This window comes from Tachypleus tridentatus, chromosome 3 (genome assembly GCF_004210375.1).
Source record: "Tachypleus tridentatus isolate NWPU-2018 chromosome 3, ASM421037v1, whole genome shotgun sequence".
Lineage (NCBI taxonomy): Eukaryota > Metazoa > Arthropoda > Merostomata > Xiphosura > Limulidae > Tachypleus > Tachypleus tridentatus.
Genome location: NC_134827.1, coordinates 63,806,825 through 63,831,215, shown reverse-complemented (window position 1 = coordinate 63,831,215; position 24,391 = coordinate 63,806,825). Strand labels below are relative to the sequence as shown.

Below are 24,391 nucleotides of genomic sequence, written 5' to 3'. Positions count from 1 at the left end.
GACGATCAATCCCACTATTCGTTGGTAAAAGAGTAACCCAAGAGTTGGCGGTGGGTGGTGATGACTAGCTGTCTTCCCTCTAGTCTTACACTGCTAAATTAGGGACGGCTAGCACAGATAGCCTTCGAGTAGCTTTGTGCGAAATTCCAAAACAAACAAACATTACAAAATGTAAATTCCAACACTAGGGTAATGACTCGTTAATCCATGTTGACAAATGAATGAACCAGGGTGAGAATACTTGTCACTTTTTAAAATTCCCATATACTTCTATTGAGGGTGTGTCACTAGAGTTCTGCTTCAATGAACATAATGATTAAATTTAGGGTCTAAAATAACTGTCATGCAGCGTATTAACTATATAGAAAGAAGCTAGCATATGGTAGAGGTACATGTTAGAAAAAATAAATTTCGTAATGTTCCACAAACAGACCTGGATAATAACATTGTTTAACACTACATATTAAGATCTGTTGTCATTCCACGCCCCAAAAACGTAGATAATTGTCAGTACAGAATGGAGTTCGCATAAAAGCTTTACGTGATGCTGGTTCGATTATCCGACAAATTACTGTAGACTTGAAATGCTCCACAAATACTGTCAAGTACACACCCTAGATCGTGAGACCGAGACAGGTAAAGTTAAAAATAGAAAAGGAAGAGACAGAACACCTAAATCCAGTGATAATGATGTTAAGTATATTCATTTATGTAGCTTTTGGGACAGAAGGAAAACCGACACTGATATCAAACATAAGACAAACGATTGTGTATCAAATTACCGAAAATTGTTCAGATCTACAGAATCAAAAATACTTAATTAGAATGGAATATTTGGTCGTGTAGTGGCTTAAAAACTTTTACTTCAAGAGATTGAGATTTGGTAAAAAAAAACTGTACTGTTGATGTTTGGAAAAAGGTGTTACGTATAGATGAATACAAGTCTGAAATACTTGGTTCAAAGCCTAGGTTGTACGTTCGGTGTAAGAAAGGTGACTTATCTCAATGCATAGTACCTGCCGTGAAGTATATTGGAGGTATTGTGATGCTTTTGGAGTGTTTTCTGCTGAGGAGATACCTGCGAAACAGATTAATTAACAGAGCAACACAAGTACCATCAGATACTGATCTGTTATAGTACACCCAGTGGCTTGTGTATTATATTGGTAAATGATTCTACTACCAAGAAGATAATGACTTCAAGCACTCATCCAGCTTATTCAGAAATTACTTATCTAAGAAAGAAGCTGCTGCAGTTATTCAAATACAATGGCCCTTACAGAGCCGGCCCCGCATGGCCAGGTGGGTTAAGGCGTGCGACTCGTAATCTGAGGGTGGCGGGTTCGCATCCCCGTCGCACCAAACATGCTCGCCTTTTCAGCCGTGGGGACGTTATAAAGTGACGGTCAACCTCACTATTCGTTGGTAAAAAAGTAGCTCAAGAGTTGGGGGTAGGTGGTGATGACTAGCTGCCTTCCCTCTAGTCTTATACTGCTAAATTAGGGACGGCTAGCGCAGATAGCCCTCGAGTAGCTTTGTGCGAAATTCCAAAACAAACGATACAAACAAACCTTACAGAGCCTCAATCTCAACCCAATTCGGCAGATTTGGGATTTGATAGATTACAAACTAAAAGAAAAAAAATCAAAAGTTACTTCCATAGAAACTTTACAGGAGTGCATAACAAGAATTTGGGGTAAAATTCCAAACAATATTTTGATAAAGTATGTTGTAACAAAACCAAAAAGACTATCTGAAGTTAGTCAAATAAAGAGGTGGCACACAAAACATTAACTGTTTACTGAACTCAAACTCTTCCACTGAGTTTCTGTTGTACTAACTCTGAAGATTAATAGCATGTTGATGTTTAATCTGTGATTTATCTAGATAAATAACATGTTGCTGTTTAATCTGTGATTTATCTGTCATTGTTTTTCTAAAGTAGCCTGAAATCTACTTTTTGACCTTGTCCTGACAATTTTGCACATCCAGACAGAGGAATGAAAGAAGCTTTGTAAAATCGCTTAATCAAATAAGACTTTATTGTACACAAAAGACGAGTTTACATAAACACTATAAATGTCCACAGATGACAGATTCAGACAAACAGTATAAAACCACATTTGATTTAAATAACAGACGAATTAAAACTAGAATTATCAAACCAAATTAAACTGTCCACTAGAGACGAGGTCGACTAAAACTATCCAATTATCCAAGCATTTATATATAACTGTCATGATGTGTATGTCTTTTACAAGCTAGCGAATGCACTGTTTAAACATTTATTAGGGATAATACTGTTACTGAATCATTTGAACTTTGATCTGTCTACAAAGGGCTTGGCATGGCCAAGCGTGTTAAGGCGTGCGACTCGTAATCTGAGGGTCGCGGGTTCGCATCCCCCATCGCGCCAAACATGCTCGCCCTTTCAGCCGTGGGGGCGTTATAATGTGACGGTCAATCCCACTATTCGTTGGTAAAAGAGTAGCCCAAGAGTTGGCGGTGGGTGGTGATGACTAGCTGCCTTCCCTCTAGTCTTACACTGCTAAACTAGGAACGGCTAACGCAGATAGCCCTCGTGTATCTTTGGGTGAAATTAAAAAACAAAATAAAATATATTCACAACCGCCTTCTCTTTGCATCCGTTGAAAGAAAGTGAGCGAATATATATGTTGTAAGATGAGCGCATATTTTTCGGACAGAAAGATTTTAGGGTTTCTCGGGATAATGATCCTTGTTCAGGGTGAACTTCAGATCCTATAGGCAACCATTCGTACTTCACAAAACCTGCCAAAAGTTATTCAGTAAACCGTAAAACTGTTGCAGTGTCTAAGGACGGTGAAATTATTACCATGTGATAATGACAATAATTGTATATATTGAGAAACCTTAGGTTAACTTACCTCATTAAAGTGAAAACCTACAGTAGCGATTAACGAAAGAGATGTTTCTTGTTTTGTTTGTTTTGAATTTCGTGCAAAGCTACACGAAGGCTATCTGCGCTAGCAGTCCCTAATTTAGCAGATTGAGATTAGCGAGAGGGCAGCTAGTCTTCACCACCCACTACCAACTCTTGGACTACTATTTTACCAACGAATAGTGGGATTAACCGTGACATTATAACGCCCCCACGGCTGGAAGGGCGAGCATGTTTGGCACGACGGGGATGCGAACCCGCGACCCTCAGATTACGAGTCGCACGCCTTAACACGCTTGGCCATGCCGGGCCCATTGGAGATGTCCTTCACAAGTAATAAAACTTATTGGTTAAAACAGAGGAATGGGGAGGCCGGGAGAAAATCTCCATAAACAACCTAAGTGTACCACTCAATTAATAACACTAAATATATATCGGTTTAAATGGCTAAAACAAGAGGGGCGGATCAAGAATAAAAATAATCTACTGGCAACTGGAGTGTAGCACACAAATAACAAATCTAAATATATATAAAAGTAACTGTAATATACCATATAAATAACACTCTTGAAATATGTTCTTTCCATCTTCTCATAACTTGATCTGCCTGTTGCTAATGTTGTAAAGTACACACGGATGCGGATTTTTATCTTTCCTTCAAATATTACACCCAAGAAGGTGCATCTGGGCTGTTATTTCTTCCAGCGATATGCCTAAAATAGCCCAGCTTTGCATTCACTGTGCATAGACCAATAACCTTTGCTCAACCGTCTTCGTCAGAGTCAGGACTAGGATCTATGTGATGCAGTCGAGTATACGCGGTGTAACCTTTAAACGGTTAAACGTCTGGGTGAGTGGTGCTGAAGGATATATTGGTACTTTAATTTAAAACCAACAGTCAAAACGCTGTTATAGTATCTAACAATCAGTTTACCTCATTTATATAGGAACGTATCTTAAGTAACCACAAAGTGAAAACGACTTATTGTTTTTTAAAGTTATATTATAAACAAGATATTCGTTTATTTTATTACAAATTACAGCTTTTACAGTAAGTAAGATGAGGTTTTAGAACAGATATGACGTTTCGGTCATTATTACGCACAACAGGTGACTGAAACGCTGTACCTATTCTACAACCTAATCTCACGTAGTGCAAAAGCTGTAATTGTAATAAAGCATTCTTTGTCAGTAGATAAACTCAAATTGAAACTAGAAAGTTGGTCGTTCGGTTGATTGGTTTGGATAGTAATGTTAAGCTACTCATAGGCCATCTGTGCAAACCGTCTGATAAACCACAGAGAAGACAGCTAGTCAACAGCATCGACTGTCAACTCTTGGGATATTCGAAAATAATTAAATAATTAGCAGGCCTCAACAGACACATCTATAGCACACCCTCAGCTCCAAATTGCGAAGCGCGATTTTGGTTTTAAGTTTTACTGAAACTGTAAGACATTTGTCCCTATTCTGAACATCAAATAATAAAATTGCACGTATTCATGACCAGCAATTACTTAAAAAAAAAATATTTCCGTAATAAGTTGTTTGTTATTATTTCTGACTTCCATTCACCTGATGTGCTTTCATATAGAAATAATCGTGTAAAATGCGACGAGTCAATTGTAATTTTCCACAGAGCTAGTTATTCATTTCTTTGTTTGTTTTGAAATACGAAGTTACACCACGGATATCGAAACTCGGTTTCTAGCTTTGTAATTCCGCTGTGCCATTGAGGAATCAAGGTATGTTATTAGCACAGTTCGGCACGGCCAGGTGGTTAGGACGCTCGACTCGCAATCTGAAGGTCGCGGATTCGAACCTCCGTCTTACCAAACGTGCTCGCTCTTTCGGGTCGTTGGGGCATAATAATCTCATTATCTGTTGGTAAAAGAGTAGATCAAGAGTTGGCGGCGAGTGATGATGACTAACTGCCTTCCTTCTAGTCTTTCATTGCTCAATTAGGAGTTCCCCGCTGGAACAGCGGTAAGTCTACGGATTTACAACGTTAAAATCAGGAGTTCGATTCCCCTTGGTGGACTCAGCAAAAATAGCCATATGTGGATTTGCAAGAAGAAAACCACACACACACATATATATTTTGTTGGCCCTGCATGGCCAGGCGGGTTAAGACGTTCGACTCGTAATCCGAGGGTCGCGTCGCGAGTTCGAATCCCGGTCGCACCAAACATGTTCGCCCTTTCAGCTGTAGGGGCGTTATAATGTAACGGTCAATCCCACTATTCGTTGGTAAAAGAGTAGCCCAAAAGTTGGCGGTGGGTGGTGATGACTAGCTGCCTACCCTCTAGTCTTACACTACTAAATTAGAGACGGCTAGCGCAGATAGCCCTTGAGTGGCTTTGCGCGAAATTCAAAATAACAGTTACTCTTAAAGACCGATACACGATCATTGGTTGTAACGTTATCGCGCATTGGATACAAAAAGAAGTCATCTGAGCACGATTTATAAGTTGTAGTCATTACCATATATTAATATAGAAACACGAGAGTACCAAAGAAACGGACAAACCAATAGACCAAAATCAAAATACAGATATGTTTTATTTCTTAAAACTATAATTAGCTACCTTCTACAGGGAATACACTATTATAGAAAGTTCCAAATTGTTAACAACAAAGTAGTTTAGTACGGTAATTGTCTGGTATGTTGTAGGTTGTAGCTCTGTGTTCCATTCATTAGTTTAGTACGGTAATTGTCTGGTATGTTGTAGTTCTGTGTTCCATTCATTAGTTTAGTACGGTAATTGTCTGGTATGTTGTAGTTCTGTGTTCCATTCATTAGTTTAGTACGGTAATTGTCTGGTATGTTGTAGTTCTGTGTTCCATTCCTTAGTTTAGTACGGTAATTGTCTGGTATGTTGTAGCTCTGTGTTCCATTCATTAGTTTAGTTCGGTAATTGTCTGGTATGTTGTAGTTCTGTGTTCCATTCATTAGTTTAGTACGGTAATTGTCTGGTATGTTGTAGTTCTGTGTTCCATTCCTTAGTTTAGTACGGTAATTGTCTGGTATGTTGTAGCTCTGTGTTCCATTCATTAGTTTAGTACGGTAATTGTCTGGTATGTTGTAGTTCTGTGTTCCATTCATTAGTTTAGTACGGTAATTGTCTGGTATGTTGTAGTTCTGTGTTCCATTCCTTAGTTTAGTACGGTAATTGTCTGGTATGTTGTAGTTCTGTGTTTCATTCATTAGTTTAGTACGGTAATTGTCTGGTATGTTGTAGTTCTGTGTTCCATTCCTTAGTTTAGTACGGTAATTGTCTGGTATGTTGTAGTTCTGTGTTCCATTCATTAGTTTAGTACGGTAATTGTCTGGTATGTTGTAGTTCTGTGTTCCATTCATTAGTTTAGTACGGTAATTGTCTGGTATGTTGTAGTTCTGTGTTCCATTCCTTAGTTTAGTACGGTAATTGTCTGGTATGTTGTAGTTCTGTGTTCCTTTCATTAGTTTAGTACGGTAATTGTCTGGTATGTTGTAGTTCTGTGTTCCATTCATTAGTTTAGTACGGTAATTGTCTGGTATGTTGTAGTTCTGTGTTCCATTCATTAGTTTGGTACGGTAATTGTCTGGTATGTTGTAGTTCTGTGTTCCATTCCTTAGTTTAGTACGGTAATTGTCTGGTATGTTGTAGTTCTGTGTTCCATTCATTAGTTTAGTACGGTAATTGTCTGGTATGTTGTAGTTCTGTGTTCCATTCATTAGTTTAGTACGGTAATTGTCTGGTATGTTGTAGTTCTGTGTTCCATTCATTAGTTTAGTACGGTAATTGTCTGGTATGTTGTAGTTCTGTGTCCCATTCATTAGTTTAGTACGGTAATTGTCTGGTATGTTGTAGTTCTGTGTTCCATTCATTAGTTTAGTACGGTAATTGTCTGGTATGTTGTAGTTCTGTGTTCCATTCATTAGTTTATTACGGAAGTTGTCTGGTATGTTGTAGCTCTGTGTTCCATTCATTAGTTTATTACGGAAGTTGTCTGGTATGTTGTAGCTCTGTGTTCCATTCATTTGTTATATGACCACTGCTGATAAAGTTACAACGTGTGATGTAAGAGGTCATAGACATTGAAACACTGAAAAGAATCGTCCAGTCTGTTCTGTAGCTTAATATATTTCGTTTGTTAAAAGCGTCACTTAAGTTCATCCGACTTGTAGGTCTTCAGTCATCTCGTCAACTTCAGCAATTTAAAATGTGTATGTTTCTCTATATGTATTAGTCGTATATCCCGTGTTAACGGATGATATTAGAATGTTGTCATGCCTTCTGTGAGTTAAATAACCTGTTGTTTATTAAGTGAGGCATTTTAATAGCTGATTCTCTAGTACTTGAGGAAACAACATTAGAAACGTTACGGTAACAGTGTTTGTATGAAAATAGTCAGTTGCGCTGTTAAAAAAAAAACTCATTCGTTTTGATAAAAACCTAAAAGGCAAACAAACAAACAAAATATTTGATGAACTAAGTACGTTAAAATATGATAGAAGGAAAGGTAACTTTAACTGAATTATTTATCATGTTAAATCAAATTTAATATGACTAACAGTAACCGAAAATTATTACGCATAAAAGTTATTTCGACACCTACAGGGTGGCCCGTAAGTTCCTACCCATCCATATGTTATTATGTTATATTCAATAATACTAATGATGCGTTGAAGGCATGACCCCTCCTATGTTGAGGAAAATGTCTACTCCAGTGGTGTAGCGGGATGTCTGAGGATTTACATTGCTACAAACCGGGTTTCGATACCCCAGGTGGACAGAGCACAAATAACCCCTTCTGTAGCTTCGTCCTTAATTCTAAATAACCACTCAATCAAACCAAAGAGTGTGTATGTTTGTTTTAGAGCAAAGCCACACCAGACTATCTGCTGAGCCCACAGAGGGGAATCGAACCCCTGATTTTAGCGTTTTAAATCCGGTGACACTAGCGGGGGGCTCAAACCAAAGACTTTAGAGAAATTACAAAAAGCTTTGTTTTCGCAATTCTAACTTCGTGCGATTTTGTTCCACAGCTTACATCAAAGATTTTTAAAGGTCGGAATCATTTGTCCACGCAGCTGCTCGACTTTTCTACAGGAAAATAAACTCACTTTCAGACAGACCGTTTTACTCTGTAGATTGTGTAAGAGGAATACACGTTATACAAACTGCTTCAACCGTTTCCCCAAGATCTCTTACTTTGGAGGCTCAGTCAAATCAAAAATGTTTTGTTTAGTTTTTGTTTTTAAATTTCGCACAAAGCTACTCGAGGGCTATATGTGCTAGCTGTCCCTAATTTAGCAGTGTAAGACTAGAGGGGAGGCAGCTAGTCATCACAACCCACCGCCAACTCTTGGGCTACTCTTTACCAACGAATAGTGGGATTGGCCGTCACATTATAACGGCCCCTACTGCTGAACGATTTGTTTGTTTGTTTGTTTGTTTGTTTGTTTAATTTCGCACAAAGCTACTCGAGGGCTATCTGTGCTAGCCGTCCCTAATTTAGCAGTGTAAGACTAGAGGTGAGGCAGCTAATCATCACAACCCACCGCCAACTCTTGGGCTACTATTTTACCAACGAATAGTGGGATTGGCTGTCACATTATAACGGCCCCCGCTGCTGAAAGATTTGTTTGTTTGTTTGTTTAATTTCGCACAAAGCTACTCGAGGGCTATCTGTGCTAGCCGTCCCTAATTTAGCAGTGTAAGACTAGAGGGGAGGCAGCTAGTCATCACAACCCACCGCCAACTCTTGGGCTACTCTTTAACCAACGAATAGTGGGATTGACCGTCACTTTATAACGCCCCCACGGCTGAAAGGGCGAGCATGTTTGGCGCGATGGGGATGCGAACCCGCGACTCTCAGATTACGAGTCGCACGCCTTAACACGCTTGGCCATGCCGAGCCTATATATCGAAAATAATTCTACCTGAGTTTGGTTTCGAATGTTGACGTTCTGTTAGCAAAGCATAACTTGAACGATTGGCTTTTATTTCAATAATATTAAACTTTACTGTGCAACTTTGTTGTAAGTCTACACGAAGGTTATCTGCGCTAGAAGAAAGGCAGCTAATCAACACCACCCTCCGCCAATTTTGGGGCTACTTTTGTCAGACTGAACAGCCGGATTTTTATAATGGCTTTTTATAAAATCCCACCATCTGACCTTTATCTCAAATCACAAATATTTTCCGGTCTTCACTTTTGAACTTGAAAATGGAGTTCTCCTAATCGTATATTTAAGCAAGAAGTGTTTACTGAGACTGGAGTAAAACAAACAGAAAACAAGATCTCCAAATTCCGTTGACTTATTGATCAAATGTAAACCAACTTTTTCCTGTTCTTCCTTCCTCCTGCAACAATATTCGTCGCGGTGAAAAGGGGTCGTTTTCGCGTCGACCCACTCAGCTCTTGAAGATTGTGGTGATATAGCGATACTATATCCCATTGACATAATAAGAACATGGTAGGAAGAAAGTGAACCTGGGGAGGCAGAGAGACAGACGGACGCTGTCGTTGTTTTGAATTAAGCACAAAGCTACACAAGGGGCTATCTGTGCTCTGCCCACCACGGGTATCGAAACCCAGTTTTTAGCATTGTAAGTCCACAGACATATCACTGAGCCACTGGAGGGCAGACGGACGCATGTTCTCTACCTTAAGCTATGACGTCCAGTGTTGCTGGGTTTTTTTTCTCTTTGAATTTCAATCGAAAATATTCCTCGACGATTTGATAACTAACGCGTTTTAGTTGTATTTAAAAAATATCTATCATATATTTAGCATTGTCCTTTATTTATTTGGAAGTTACACGCATATACCTTGATAAAATATCTAGGTGGGTTTGAAAGTGAACTGATAATTGGCTAAACCATCAAAACTGACCATTTATATGTCCTCTATTTTAAAAAAGAAAGTTTTGGCTATTATTTGACACAGGTCACTTGAACGACTCAGTTGTAATTTTCCACAGAACAAGGTATGTATTTCTTCGTTTGTTTGTTTTGAAGTTAAATACAAAGCTACACCATGGGTATCGAAACTCGGTTTCTAGCTATGAAAGTCCGCTGTGCCATTGGGGAGTCGGGGTACGTAATTGACATGGGCTTTGCATGGCCAGGTGGTGGGTCACAGGTTCGAATCTCCGTCCCATCAAATATGCTCGCCCTTTTGGTCGTGCGGACATTATAATGGATGGGTAATCCCGCCATTCGTTGGTAAAAATAGTGTGGCTTAGAAGTTGGCGATGGGTGATGATGACTAGCGACCTTTCTTTTAGTTTTTTACTGGTAAATTAAGCCCGGTGAGTGAGATTCAAAACAAACAAACCCTACTATATGAACGTCAAGTTGAAGTTATTAGCCGGACACACAAACACGTTGTTATGATGGTTAACCAGATACATTCCCCACACAGCTTGTTTTCATTACAAAACCGTTGTTATGATGGTTGACCAGATACATTCCCCACACAGCTTGTTTTCATTACAAAGCCGTTGTTATGCTGGTTGACCAGATACATTCCCCACACAGCTTGTTTTCATTACAAAACCGTTGTTATGATGGTTGACCAGATACATTCCCCACACAGCTTGTTTTCATTACAAAACCGTTGTTATGATGGTTAACCAGATACATTCCCAACACAGCTTGTTTTCATTACAAAACCGTTGTTATGATGGTTGACCAGATACATTCCCCACACAGCTTGTTTTCATTACAAAACCGTTGTTATGATGGTTGACTAGATACATTCCCCACACAGCTTGTTTTCAAAAGATCAACTTTAACATGTATATCACATTTCAACCTGGCTAGATGGAAGTGATTTTACTTGGTAGGTTAAGACCAGCATCGATTCAGCTTTTCTACCATGTGTTGAAGTGGCCAACGTTAGTTTGGTACCAGTTTAACCTCTTCACTCTGAGACTTAAGTCTGGTAAAGTTATAGTTTGAATGTATACTATTTACATAACACAATATTTAGTGACAATAAGGGACCTATTGGTCTGTCTAAGATGTCTCATCCTCTGAACTAAAGGTATTAAATAAATAAACAAAGGAGAAAAACCTTCAAAGCCAGTCCTTATCATTCATATAGTTATGAAGAATTCTCTTAAACTCACTTAACTTGATTTCCCTTAGAACATCCGAAGGTACCTCGTTCCAAAGGTACCTCAAATTCTCTTAAACTCACTTAACTTGATTTCCCTTAGAACATCCGAAGGTACCTCGTTCCAAAAACCGACCACCCTGTTATAAAAATAAAACCGTTTTAGCTGATGAAGACTCCTACAATGCCAAAACTTATACTTGTGTGTTCCCTACCCATATCATTCTTACAGTTGAGTAGCAAAACAAGCCAATTCCCTTTACAATCTAAATCCCCTCAATCAGATCGCATCTAACGTTTCTTCAGAGAAAACTATTTAAAAGACATTAACATCTCGGGCCTGGCATGGCCTAGCGCGTTAAGGCGTGCGCTTCGTAATCTGAGGGTGGCGGGTTCGAATCCTCGTCGCACCAAACATGCTCGCCCTTTCAGTCGTGGGGGCATTATAATGTTACGGTCAATCCCACTATTCGTTAGTAAAAGAGTAGCCCAAGAGTTGGCGGTGGGTGGTGATGACTAGCTGCCTTCCCTCTAGTCTTACACTACTAAATTATGAACGGCTAGCACAGATATCCCTCGAGTTGCTTTGTGCGAAATTCAAAAACAAACAAACATTAGCATCTCCTCATATGGCAATCCCTACATCCAAGGCACCATTTCAGTACCCTTTCCCTGAATCAAACAATTCAATGTCCTCTCTGAGGTAAAAAAACTCAAGACTGAACACAGTATTTTAAATGTGACCTAACCATTAACCTACACAATAAAATCATAACCTCTTAATGGTTATATTTAATATTTCTATAGATACAACTTAACATCCTATTTTACTTATAATTTAAGTTACGATAACCCATATGCAATATCTTGCATTTATCATAATTAAAACCCACTCTTTTACTCAACGAGCTAACTTATACCCCAACATTTACAAAGACAATTTTTTAAGCTTTTAATGTAACACCTTGTTAAAGGCTTTCTAAAAATCCAGATACACAAACACTACATCTTTACCTCATCTACGTAAGTAACAGCCTTTTCAAACAAATGTCAAAATATTTCTAACACAAATTTGTTTTCTCAGACAAGTTCATCACCTTCCTTGAAATTATGAGTAACATAGACAACTTCCAATCCTTTCCACCTGCCCACTATTGGCGTTTTATATTCTTGAATTACACTTGTGTCCTAGACTTGTATCTGCTGTACAAAACTTAATATTTGCCCCTACAAAAATAAAACACTTAACAGCAAGTAATTGGCTCAAAAAGACCACGTGGGATACGACAGACATAGTCGCGGTTGAGGTGATGTTTATGTTGTGAAAAACTTCCAACATAATTACTGTCGATGGACTATAAGCACAATCTCAGCATGCGTGTACTCCGAAAAGTAATCCATTTGATAAATATTGAAAATCCATCCATTTACTATAAACCAAATGTTTTACGTTACAAAATAGTTTTCGATCTTCAACACAGATCAAGGCCAACTGATATTCAAGGAATTTATCTATCCACATGATTATCATTCGTCAAGTCTAACGTCGCACTTGTTATAACGAGCATCTAGGTTAGAGTGGTAAGTTTAAGAATCACAAACGACATCTTTATGGTAAGTGACGTTTAGAAAATTTTCAAACAAAACTAACCTTAAGCCTAGCTTACGAATGAGCAAGCTCATTTTATTGGATGGTTCTGTCAATCATTGGTCTCTGCTAACATCTTAAACCAATCAGAATGGATGACACTTTCGAAGCGTATGTTCATCTACCCTTGACTTAATAGGGAAACCTCATGTTAGAATGCTCTTTCTTTCACAACAATTAGGTTAAAAAAACTTGTTTTTAATCAATGAAGGATATTTACCAGTATATGTTAGACTGATAACAGGGCATTTAGATATTCAAACATACATACTGTACTAACACGTTGCTTAATGAATACTTACAAAATGTTTCGTATATGACAAGAATTCGAAAATCATTGAACACCAGTATTGTTTATATAAAACCTTACACTTAATGGAGATTTCACAGGCATGATGAAACAGTATTTTAACTAAAGTCTTCTTGAATATATCTTGAAAGAAACATGCAAAACTGATTTAACTTCTTGCAGTCATGCATTATAATCCGATAAAGCAGTGCGGTACCTTTCCAACTTACGTAATATTTAGGATTTCTGACTTTTAATCGAACACCCCCGATACAAATAAATAAACCAGTATTTTTCTGTTAAATGTGAGAAATAATTGTTCAGTTTACTTTGTATTAACGTCCCTACTTTCCCAAGTCACTGTGTTTGCAAAATGTAAACCTTTCCACGCGAACTGCACCCCCAGTGGCACATTAATATGTCTGTGGACTTACAACGTTAGAAATCGGTTTTCGATACCCGTGGTGGACAAAGCACAGCTAGCCTTCTATGTAGCTTTTTTCTTAGCTACAAACAAACCACACAAACTACAATTTCATGGAATATAGAAATGAAGGAAAACAAACACGATGCTGTGTAAGATTGTCAGGACAAAGTCAAAAAGTAGATTTCAGGCTACTTTCAAAAAAGAATGACAGATAAATCACAGATTAAACATCAACATGCTATTAATCTTCAGAGTTAGTACAACAGAAACTCAGTGGAAGTGTTTGAGTTCAGTAAACAGTTAATGTTTTGTGTGTCCCGTTTTTATTTTACTAACTGCAGACAATTTGTTTGTTTGTTTTGCATTTCGCACAAAGCTACTCGAGGGCTATCTGTGCTAGCCGTCCCTAATTTTGCAGTGTAAGACTATAGGGAAGGCAGCTAGTCATCACAACCCACCGCCAACTCTTGGGCTACTCTTTTACCAACGAATAGTGGGATTGACTGTGACATTATAAAGCCCCCCACGGCTGAAATGGCGAGCATGTTTGGCGCGACGGGGATGCGAACCCGCGACCCTCAGATTACGAGTTGCACGCCTTAACACACTTGACCATGCCGGGCCCGAACAACGAGTCATGATCACAATGTTGAAATCTACCTTTTGTTGTGGCATGGACGAATTATCCCATAAATGGAAAAAATAAAAAAATATTCTGCTGTTCTAACAAAGTACTGCAAGTAAAACCATAAGAAAAATTAGTTTGCAGAAAATAACATTAGTACATTAGTACTAATTAGTACATTAACATGGTACATTAGTATTATCATTACAGTATGAAAAGCGAAAACTCTGGAATACACCGGTTTCAAAATACCCACATAAAACTAAAATTAAAACCTGAATTCTGTACAGCAAATAAAATAATAATAATAAACACCGAGAAACAACCCTAGTAATAGCAGCACTAAATACATAATTTGTTTAAATTGGTGGGACTTAGTTTAATTTACAGTTTTCACTACACCGACGTATTCTTCGTGAAAACAGGGTATGTCTGTCTGTGTTTCTGAAGTTACTCACTGGACTACATAAGATTCGAACTACCACAGTTGTCTTGAACACTGAACTGATAGATTAGAAGAAAGGCAGCCAGTTAGCAAAACCTAGCCAGCTATTGCGTTCTCCTTAACAAGTAAACAGCGATATTACAACGCAACCACGGCTTCAGGGTGAGAGGGACAATTTTGAGGTAGCGGGACGCGAATATCAAACCTTCAGATTTACAGATGGAGAAGGATAACCACTAGGCAGCTCACGCCACTATAAAAGGATAAATAAAGGGACCCTGAAAACACCCTGTGCTTCAGAAAAACCAAACATTTAAAAATGACGTAACTCACACAAGTAAAATCATTCGGTGTGTGTGTGTGTGTGTGGTATGTGCTGAGTCATAAGAAATGTGCAACATGAGTTGAGAAATCTGTAGTTAGAAATGAAATAGGATCGGTATGGCCTGTTGGGTTAAGGCGTTCGACTCGTGATTTGAGGGTCGCGGGTTCGAATCCCCGTCACACCAAACATGTTTGCCCTTTCAGCTGTGGGGGCGTTATAATGTACGGTCAATCCCACTTTTCGTTGGTAAAAGACTAGCCCAAGAGTTGGCGGTGGGTGGTGTTGACTGTTACTGGCTCCCTGTCCTCTGGTCTTACGCTGCTAAATTAGGGACGGCTAGTGCAGATAGGCCTCGTGTAGCTTTGCGCGAAATTCCAAAACAAACAAACAAACAAACAGAAATGAAATGAAGTATCTATGCAGCTTGTCAGTGTCACTAAACATATGATTATAATTTATCTACATATATATCTATGTATAATTTAGGTTATAAATACATAATTTATTCTGTACGAAACTATACGATTAAAGTGGATGATTCATGTGAATGGTATGGTATTAACTCCAGATGTCGCTGTGTACTAATCACAATCTATAAGTATTAATACGAAAACAGTCAGCAAACAAACAGTGAATCAGCTTATATCTAACGCCCAATACATGTATAAACATTGATTGTTGCTGAACAAATACAGCCCCGTCACACATCATGTTCTCAAAAGGGTTGCTTCTCATTTTTGACAATGTGTTTGCTTGTCTTGTGAATTTATTTTAGTTGTAAAGTTGCTTCTCGCTGGCCGTCCCTAATTCAGCAGTGTAAGACTAGAAGGAAGGGAGCTAGTCATAGTCAACACCACCCACCGCCAACTCTTGGGCTATTCTTTCACCAACGAATAGTGGGATTGACCGGGACTTTATAACACCCTCACGGCTGAAATGGCGGTCACATTTGGTGTGATCTTCCATGAGAACACAGTCACGTTCTTTTAACTATTTGGGAATGAATAAACTTATTTTACTTCAAAAGCAACATAGTCACCTGACATTGCTTCTTAGGATACAGCCAACGCGTTTTTGTTGACTGGTAAATCTAGTCCAGTTTCGTTGTTTCGTTAGAAAACAGTATCTTCTAGTTGGCGGCCTGGCATGGCCAGATGGTTACTGTGCTCGATTCATAATTTGAGGGTCACGGGTTCGAATCCCCGTCATACCAAACACGCTGGCCCTTTCAGCTGTGGGGGCGTTATAAATCAGGATCAATCCCACTATTTGTTGGTAAAAGAGTAAGCCTCAAAGTGGGCGCCTAGAATAATATAAAATAAGTCTAATCGCAGAGACCGAAATCTGTAGGTCCACTTGTCTTAGGCCTAATATTATTAAGTTCGGTTTATATTCGATAAAACGGCAATTCAACGTTATGACTTGTGTACGTTTTGTTGCTTTAGTTAAGCCTAAACTTTACCGTACTTAATACGAACAATCAATAAAGTTATAACATTATTGTACCACCTAACGTTAAGCCTTTTAATATGTTGTTGTACACAAGTGTCTACTTAAGTATATCCCTGTCGCGCCAAACATGGTCGCCTTTTGGCAGTGTGGGGCGTTATAATGTTACGGTCAATCCCGCTATTCGTTGGTAAAAGAGTAGCTCCAAAGTCGGGGGGTGGGCGGTGATGACTAGCTGCCTTCCCTCTTGTCTTAGACTATTAAATTAGCTCTCGTGTAGCTTTGCGTGAAATTCAAACCAAACAAAAAAAAAATCTTCCAGTTGTTGACCAGACACGTTTCATTCTTCCGCGAAAGAAGCAACTGCGTCCACTTCATGACTGCACTTAATTAAATCTGTACACTGTGTGGCACACGTACCACTACACTACGCCTTATTCAAAAGCCAAAAGACATAACTTATTTATCCCAAGAGTTTGTTCGTTTTTGAATTTCGCGCAAAGCTACTCGAGGGCTATCTGCGCTAATCGTCCCTAATTTAGCAGTGTAAGACTAGAGGGAAGGCAGCTAGTCATCACAACCCACCGCCAACTCTTGGGCTACTCTTTTACCAACGAATAGTGGGACTGACCGTCACAATTATAACGCCCCCACGGCTGAAAGGGCGAGCATGTTTGGCACAACGGGATGCGAACCCGCGACTCTCAGATTACGAGTCAAACGCCTTAACACGTTTGGCCATGCCGGGCCCGCAAGCTTGTTTTCCGAACACACTTTCATTAAAATCCAATTTTACGTTTTTACATCTGTTTCATCAATTCCACGTTTTGCATGTACATACATGTCTCTAAGGGGTTGTTTTTTTATATCTCGCGTAGGTAACTAATGTTTTCGTACTTCAACTTTCATCGGCTCTTTATTTCGAATAATGCGGCATACAAACTTCAAGTTTCAACGTAAAGTTCCCTTCTCGAGGCGTCAGTGTGCACGTGAATGTGACTGAAGTCTGCCTCACCTATGCACGCTGAAAGTGTAGGCTCGGTGAACCCTAATCCACTTCTTTTACGTCGAAACGGGATAGCCCGGATGAGAGGGTAGAGGGAGTGAGGAAGGGGGAGGGAAGCTGGAATGCAGCTTGCACAGCAAGAACTGGTACTGGATTTCGTATCTACGTGTTCTGCGACCCACAGACAACCGTCAGTACGGAAAGAGGATTCGGTCGTGTAGAGTCGGATCTGCCTCCTTCAAAACCTCACCCTCGAATACCGCCTACCAAATAGGGTAGCCAAAATAGCGCAGCTGAAACTTTAGTAAATTGTAGGGTGTGTTTTCGGACGTGGGAAAGTTTCGAGTGATCCGTTTGTTTTGTTTAAATCACACAAATCGAGCACTCATCAGCTATTTACTTACGTTTGGTTAACGCGAGACAATGGGGAAGTGTCTATCATGTCTGTCTTCTTTTCGGGCGGTTTTTCGCCCAAATCAGGAGAGCGCTATTCCTTTAACTCCTTCTCGAAAACCTAAACCCCCGGGTTCGGACGATACAGAGCTCCCGAAACCTCCGACTGAAGTAAAACGTAAGTACAAATGAGCAATTGTTTCTTATGTAAATGTACAAGACAATGTGGGTTCGTATGCTAAGCACTTGGGGTAATGATAAATTATTTCTCTGTTTGTAAGAGAAGTGTTCTGTTTGTTTGTTTTTAAATTTGAGGAAATCCGACCAAGTTAATGATTTAAAAATTTCTGTAATTTCACTGTATATGGTTTGGGCAGGAATTTGTCGGCAACGTAATAGAATAAATCTAATTATGTATAAAAAAGTAAAGGGCAACTGTGGTGATTCTTTCACGGTGCTAGTCTTCCTGTTAGCAGCATCTAGTTTTGGTCTGAAAGTACGAACATCAATGTAACCAAATTCATGTTTTTTGTTTTTTTTTATGTATGTTACAGACAACAGCACGAAAATGACTCGTAGGCTCATAAAGTAACGTACTGATCAAAACTGAGTGAAGACATTGTCAATTGGGTCTTAGGAACTTTCAACTGACAAGTTTACTTAAGAAAATAATTAACACAGATAGGTGGGGTGGCATGTACAACAACGTGCAAAACAAATAGCGCTATCTGTGGCAACGGGTATCGCTTTTATTACGATTATTTTAGAACACTTGTTTCTCTGGAAGCACACTGGTAATCATAAATTCTATTCTGGAAAGTCTATACAAAACAGAGCTTTTGTTTCTTTATAAACCATTATTTCTCAACACAGCATATCAAACCTACCTTCAAAGAAGGCTACTAGTAGTGTTATGTGTTCCAGACAGTGTTAACTATCGAAAACTGTTATGCATTGCGTATTTAAATCAGTAACACAGAAGATTAAAAACTGCTAGTTGTCGATAAAACTGATTTAAACATTCCGGTATAATGTGACTTTGAAACGCTTTGTCATGTCCAAACTTTCGTAAATAAAACTTTAGATTCTCAATTAACTGAAACCTAGGATAAACATTCCACATACACACAAACACATAATGGAAATGTCTACTTCCACATATCACAACAAGATAAATTAACCATCCTACTTGTACAAACCCCATACGTCGAATGGAAGTACTTGTCATATTATTACACTACACTTCCACGACCACTACAGCGTATGAACATGTACTTGAAAGTCACTGTACAGATACTAATTTCAACCTAACCTCAACTGTATATAATTTCGGGGCGTACAGTGTTTAATTGTACTTCTAATTATTATTGAGTGTTTATATTTAACATACATTCCGCGAACCTTTTTTATGTTTCCAACAGGTCTGTTCTTTTCATCACGAACGTTCCAGGCCCATCGAATTGTTTTTAAGCGGAAAGGCTTCACCACACTTCAAGCTGTAATTAATAATGTATTAAAAAAACTCTGCACATACAATGTAAAAACGGTTTTCAAGAGGTTCAGTCAGCTTAAGTTTAATAGTGGTTGGAAAGAATGAAATGTGAAACAGGTTACAAGAAACGATTCGACTGTTCTTTGTTTGTTTTTCGTGTAGTTTCGTGCGAGTTTCTGAAATGAGTTTGCCGCTGTTTTTTTTGTTACGTCATTAGTTCAGTGTGCTACTTACACTCAGCTTAATCCTCTGTAACAACAGATTCAACACGTAAATTACGTCTGAATTTAGAATTACGTCTAGTCACATTGGAGACAGAATGTGTATCTGACGTTTCAAAGTTGCTGTTTTAGTCTGAGCATAACGTAGATGGATAACAGAATTCTCGAAGCGTTGCGTTGGCGCCTTTGTGTTATATTTGTCCATGTTGTGGAAGTTGACTAATAGAGGCCAAGTAACACGTTTTCCTTAACCACCCACCTTAGTTATGCCAGTTTAATCATTTTTGCTCAGCCCTCAAGAACCACGTATATGCTCATCCATACAGAGAATGTTTAAATTAGGTAGGCTTCTCTTACTAATCTATGATTGTGTCTCCCATGCCAACCAAACCACAATCACTGAAACTGACAACACGTCAGCGTGGCTGCAACCTACTCAGTGTTACTAATGAACACGTGTGTCATTTATAGAGAAATTAAAATGCTATAATGTTGGTTTCCAAGGGAATAACTAAATACCAGTTTTAAAGATGGTGGTAAATATATTGATCAGCTAAAGTGACTTAATTATCTAAAATGAAAACATCTGAAAACGAATAGAATACACAAAATTATAAATACTTAAATAATGTTTGTGCTGCTAAGCTTACACGTATTTGTCGTTATAAGAGTGTATACATATTTAAGAGATGTGTATGTAAGGTATCTAGGTGATACAAGTCAAATAACTTGTGCATAGTTTATGTGGCTTACGTTGTAATAATTACATCATGAAAAGATAAGCATCTCTTCAAGGCAACTTTAAATACAATTTTGAAGTTAAACTCGAAACACCCGTACTTTTTCAACCCACCTGAATACTTTTATACCTATTGTTGTCTTTATTTATCATAGCATGTTTCTTTATTCATTCGCACCTAGCCCACCAGAGGCACAGCGGTATGTCTACGGACTCGCACCCCGCTAGAAACCGGGTTTCGATACTCGTGAAGGGCAGAGCACGGACAGCCCATTGTGTAGCTTCGTGTTTAATTCAAAACAAACGAGGAAACTTGCGTGTCTAAAATTAATTTCGACTCATCTCAGAAGTTAAAAAGTCCGAAATATAAGGACAAACTTTCTTGTGAACGGTTTAAAAAAAACACCAACAAAGCAAGCGTATGTACATACAGGAATGCCGTTTTAACTATACAATAGAGAGCTACAGTCTAAGCGAAGGAGGAGGGCAGTCTGTTACCGACATCCTGTGCACTTAACTATGACATACCAACTCAGAGACTGGGTAATACAACTCCATTTACTCAATCATACGGAAGTTTGTCTAACTGCAGTTACAGACAGTCACAAACAACAAGTATTGCTGTATTTTAATAAGCTATTTGACCTGACTTAAAGAACTTGTTTAATCACCTGAAATGACCAAATAATATAAGCATTTTGTACAAAAAGAAAGTTGGGGAGGATTCGTCTAGCCTAAGACATCTACGATGTCGGTAGATTAGTCAAATGTCAATTATACTCGACTGTTTTACTTTTTGTCTTGTTATTGGAGAGAATTCAGAGCTACATGACCACTTATTAAGTATGTTGAAAACGTGTCTGAAAGTAAAAAGAAGAGAGATTGAAAGTTTTCATTCTGATATAAATTCTGGTATTACATTCCTTTATAATAGAGGTCATTGCTAGTTGAGTGTTATGAAACTAAGTCGGTCTCTCTCTACAAGTAGGCCTGGCATGGCCAAGCGCGTAAGGCGTGCGACTCGTAATCCGAGGGTCGCGGGTTCACGCCCGCGTCGCGCTAAATATGCTCGCCCTCTCAGCCGTGGGGGTGTATAATGTGACGGTCAATCCCACTTTTCGTTGGTAAAAGAGTAGCCCAAGAGTTGGTGATGACTAGCTGCCTTCTCTCTAGTCTTACACTGCTAAATTAGGGACGGCTAGCACAGATAGCCCTCGAGTAGCTTTGTGCGAAATTCCAAAACAAACAAAACTCTACAAGTAGCACGCGGAATAGTTTTTATTCGGGCCTCAAATTGTTGTTTTTTGATAATAATAAAAAACAAACAAACATACTTAACGTTCTTAAATGTTTTAACAAGAAAAGTAAAATAAAAACCCGGGTTTTAAAACATTTTAATATTGGCACATTTCTCTCAAAATGAAATGAAAACATTTTAACAATATTACTATAAATGTCGCACGTGCCCCCCGCTAGTACAGCGATATGTCTGCGGATTTACAACGTTAAAATCAGGAATTCGATTCCATCGGTGGGCTCAGCAGATAGCCCGATGCGGCTTTGCTATAAGAAAACACACACACAATGCCAGTCATAATATTAAAAGGAAAGTTCAAACTATTTGAACCGTGTCCATAGATTTAGCATCATCCAAAAGCTACGCGTATTAAATGAAAATGCATTAGAAATAAATGAATCCAAGTTTAAAACAAGTTCGAGATGACCCGTGTCAGTTGTTATAAGAAATGTATTACGATTTATTCACAATAAATATTTATTTATTTATATATATATTTATATCCTCATATTTTACGAAACTGATTTTCGGTGTTGACATTAAAATTATACGGATGCACATTTTAAAGTAAAATCGAAATATGTGTAACATAATTAGTCGAATTTCAGATTAGTGTGTGGAACGAAAACTAATTTGCCATTTTTGAAATATCAGAGTTCTCGCCAGCGGTTCAGCGATAATCTTGGCGGCTAATAACCATAAGATTAGGGGGTTGGATCCTAGTACAAGCAATTCGTTATCCAGCTTTGCGATTAAACGAAAACGAAGATAGAACCATTTAGATTCGATATAAGTGAAATTAAATAATTAAACTAAGGCTTTAGATAAAGCGGCGTGGTTATTATATTATTCATAATAATTCAACATGGCTGAATTAATTACCCACATCATGGTTTGTAACTACCCTCTTCCTTTAGGTAATTTCAGGTAATACGTTTTGTGGATAATTATCATGATAAAAATGTATAAATTTTCAATAACGTTGACTCTTAAGATGTGATATAATTCAAATAAGGTGATATTCAAAATCTTTATCAATGCTTGAAGCTGTCGCGTTTCTTCATAATAGTATTCGGGTAATGATAGATAAATAAAATAACGGTTATAATAAATAATCAACTTGTTATTAGTATTAGGCCTATTTTGAAAACTGCATGCTGTATCTTAACCCTTCGGGATTTTCATTATATCGCATATATTAATAGTATCCATTGTCGATGACGCGTTTTGTTAAATCCAGACCTCATCAAGCTAGCTATAATACAACAAGCATAGTGGTGGCTGAAACCCTATTTATTAAAACAACAATAAAAGATATTTGTTGCACGACGATTTTTATGTTGTTAACTCCTTTTCCAAGGTTTCGAAGCATGATTATTATTAGCAAACTTCTCATTAGACGTTAGCATTAAGCCTATTTCTAATGTCCAATGACCCGGAAATTAATAATATTTGTCACCGTTTTTCTTCCTGTATTTCCAAACCATTAACCTCAAACAATGGCAAAAGAAAAGGCTTAACTCGTTTTGCTCGTTAAATTTTATTACATGTTTCGAAAATAACAAATTAATAATCTTATGCCATCTGAACTAATTAACAAACTTTTTAATAGGCTTCGTTTTCAGTTTACTTACTGATAATGTATATTTTATTACAATTTACAGCTTTGATGAGGGAAAAACCTAATATTGCGTACTGAAAAAATCTGTTTATTGTAATAAAATAAATTTCTTAACTGTTTAGATAAATGTCGAGCTTTCAAGCTTCTAGAAATTACAATAAGTCACATTACAACAAATTAAACGCTGTCGAACAGCTAAGATATTCAAAAACGTACTCTCACTGGCTTGAGACGGCAGTAGTTTCATTGAATGAAATCACACGTGCCCTTAATTTTCAAATATGGCTCAGAAGAAGAAAGACAACCGGTCGCCAACATCAGCCACCAGAAACACCCGATATTAATCAAACCACTAGACTAATTGTAACTCTCATACGACTCCCAGAACTAAAAGTGCTAAGCGTGTTTGGGTAATACTTCGTCTCGGACCCGAGATCTTTGGGATTTCCAATCTAATACGTAAACTACTCGGGCCTAATGCACAGAAATACATATTATACAATTTGACAATAAATTAACGTTCTCATTTGTACACTGCTTAAGTAAGAACAGCGTGGAGTTAGAAATGTTCCTCGTCTTGTATATCTCTAATACAAATATATTGACCTTTCTCGTTTTTCATTTATTTAATAATTTATTTTTAATTATAAGTACTACTGGTCGGTGACAGTCACTTTTTTAAGCTTTATTTTATTATTGGTGTTAGATACCAGTGTAAAAGAGAGTATATCAGTTTAATTGGTGCTAAAGGGCCTGACGAAAGTCATCAACTAGGTGCGACTGTGTAATTTTCAATCCCGTTAATATGAGGTATCACCACCCATACCCGAGGCTTAAGAGTTGTACTATCATGTTACATTTCAGTCTCTTAAAAAAACAACACCGTGGGTGTTCACTAGTTTGACGGACAGTTAGAAGAGTTATTAATATACATTCGTAGTTGAAAAATCAACATACTTAAATAAGTAGTTGCAGGCAAGATAAACGGTTCAAAATGTTCCACTCTAGACTTCCCGAAGTGAAAGTGCACTTCAACCAAGGGTCAAAGTTATTTTATACCATTCAAAAAGAGAAGTACTTAAGAAATTTCATTACTACTTGCATCAAAGAAGAACTTGAACTTTTAACTTATAATTCCCTCCTACCGTAAAATTGTAACTGCTAACAAACACACAAAAAGAGCAAGGCCTAAAAATATTTGTGCCTACGGGAGCGTTTAGCATTAATTTGCTGAACAAATGTTTCGTGGACACATTGTCAATGCTATGAACAAATCTCTCTAATTTGTAGTTGATGGACAAGGGAGAGCACTGACCAGTCAACAACACACACCGTCAAAGATTTAGGCTACTCTTATCTGACTGACCAGTGGGATTTTCGTG

General features: G+C 38.1%; 1 protein-coding gene and 1 long non-coding RNA gene across 5 annotated transcripts in view; one reads left to right on the top strand and one right to left on the bottom strand.

Moving 5' to 3' along the window:
* Nucleotides 1-24,391, bottom strand: part of LOC143246985 (uncharacterized) — a 56,009-nt gene that overhangs the window by 23,331 nt on the left and 8,287 nt on the right. Inside the window, exon 3 of one of the 4 annotated variants that reach the window (XR_013026291.1) lies at nucleotides 3,625-3,780. The exons of the other annotated variants lie outside the window; for them this stretch is intronic. This is a non-coding gene — a long non-coding RNA (uncharacterized LOC143246985). Of the gene's footprint in view, nucleotides 1-3,624; nucleotides 3,781-24,391 lie in introns of those variants that run through there. 4 annotated transcript variants of the gene reach the window in all.
* The window catches only part of LOC143246980 (annulin-like), a 56,508-nt gene continuing 49,449 nt past the window's right edge, over nucleotides 17,333-24,391 (top strand). The window contains exon 1 of the mRNA XM_076494260.1: nucleotides 17,333-17,817. Within this exon, the coding sequence (XP_076350375.1) occupies nucleotides 17,670-17,817 (148 nt within the window). The 5' untranslated portion in view covers nucleotides 17,333-17,669. The remainder of the gene's footprint in view (nucleotides 17,818-24,391) is intronic.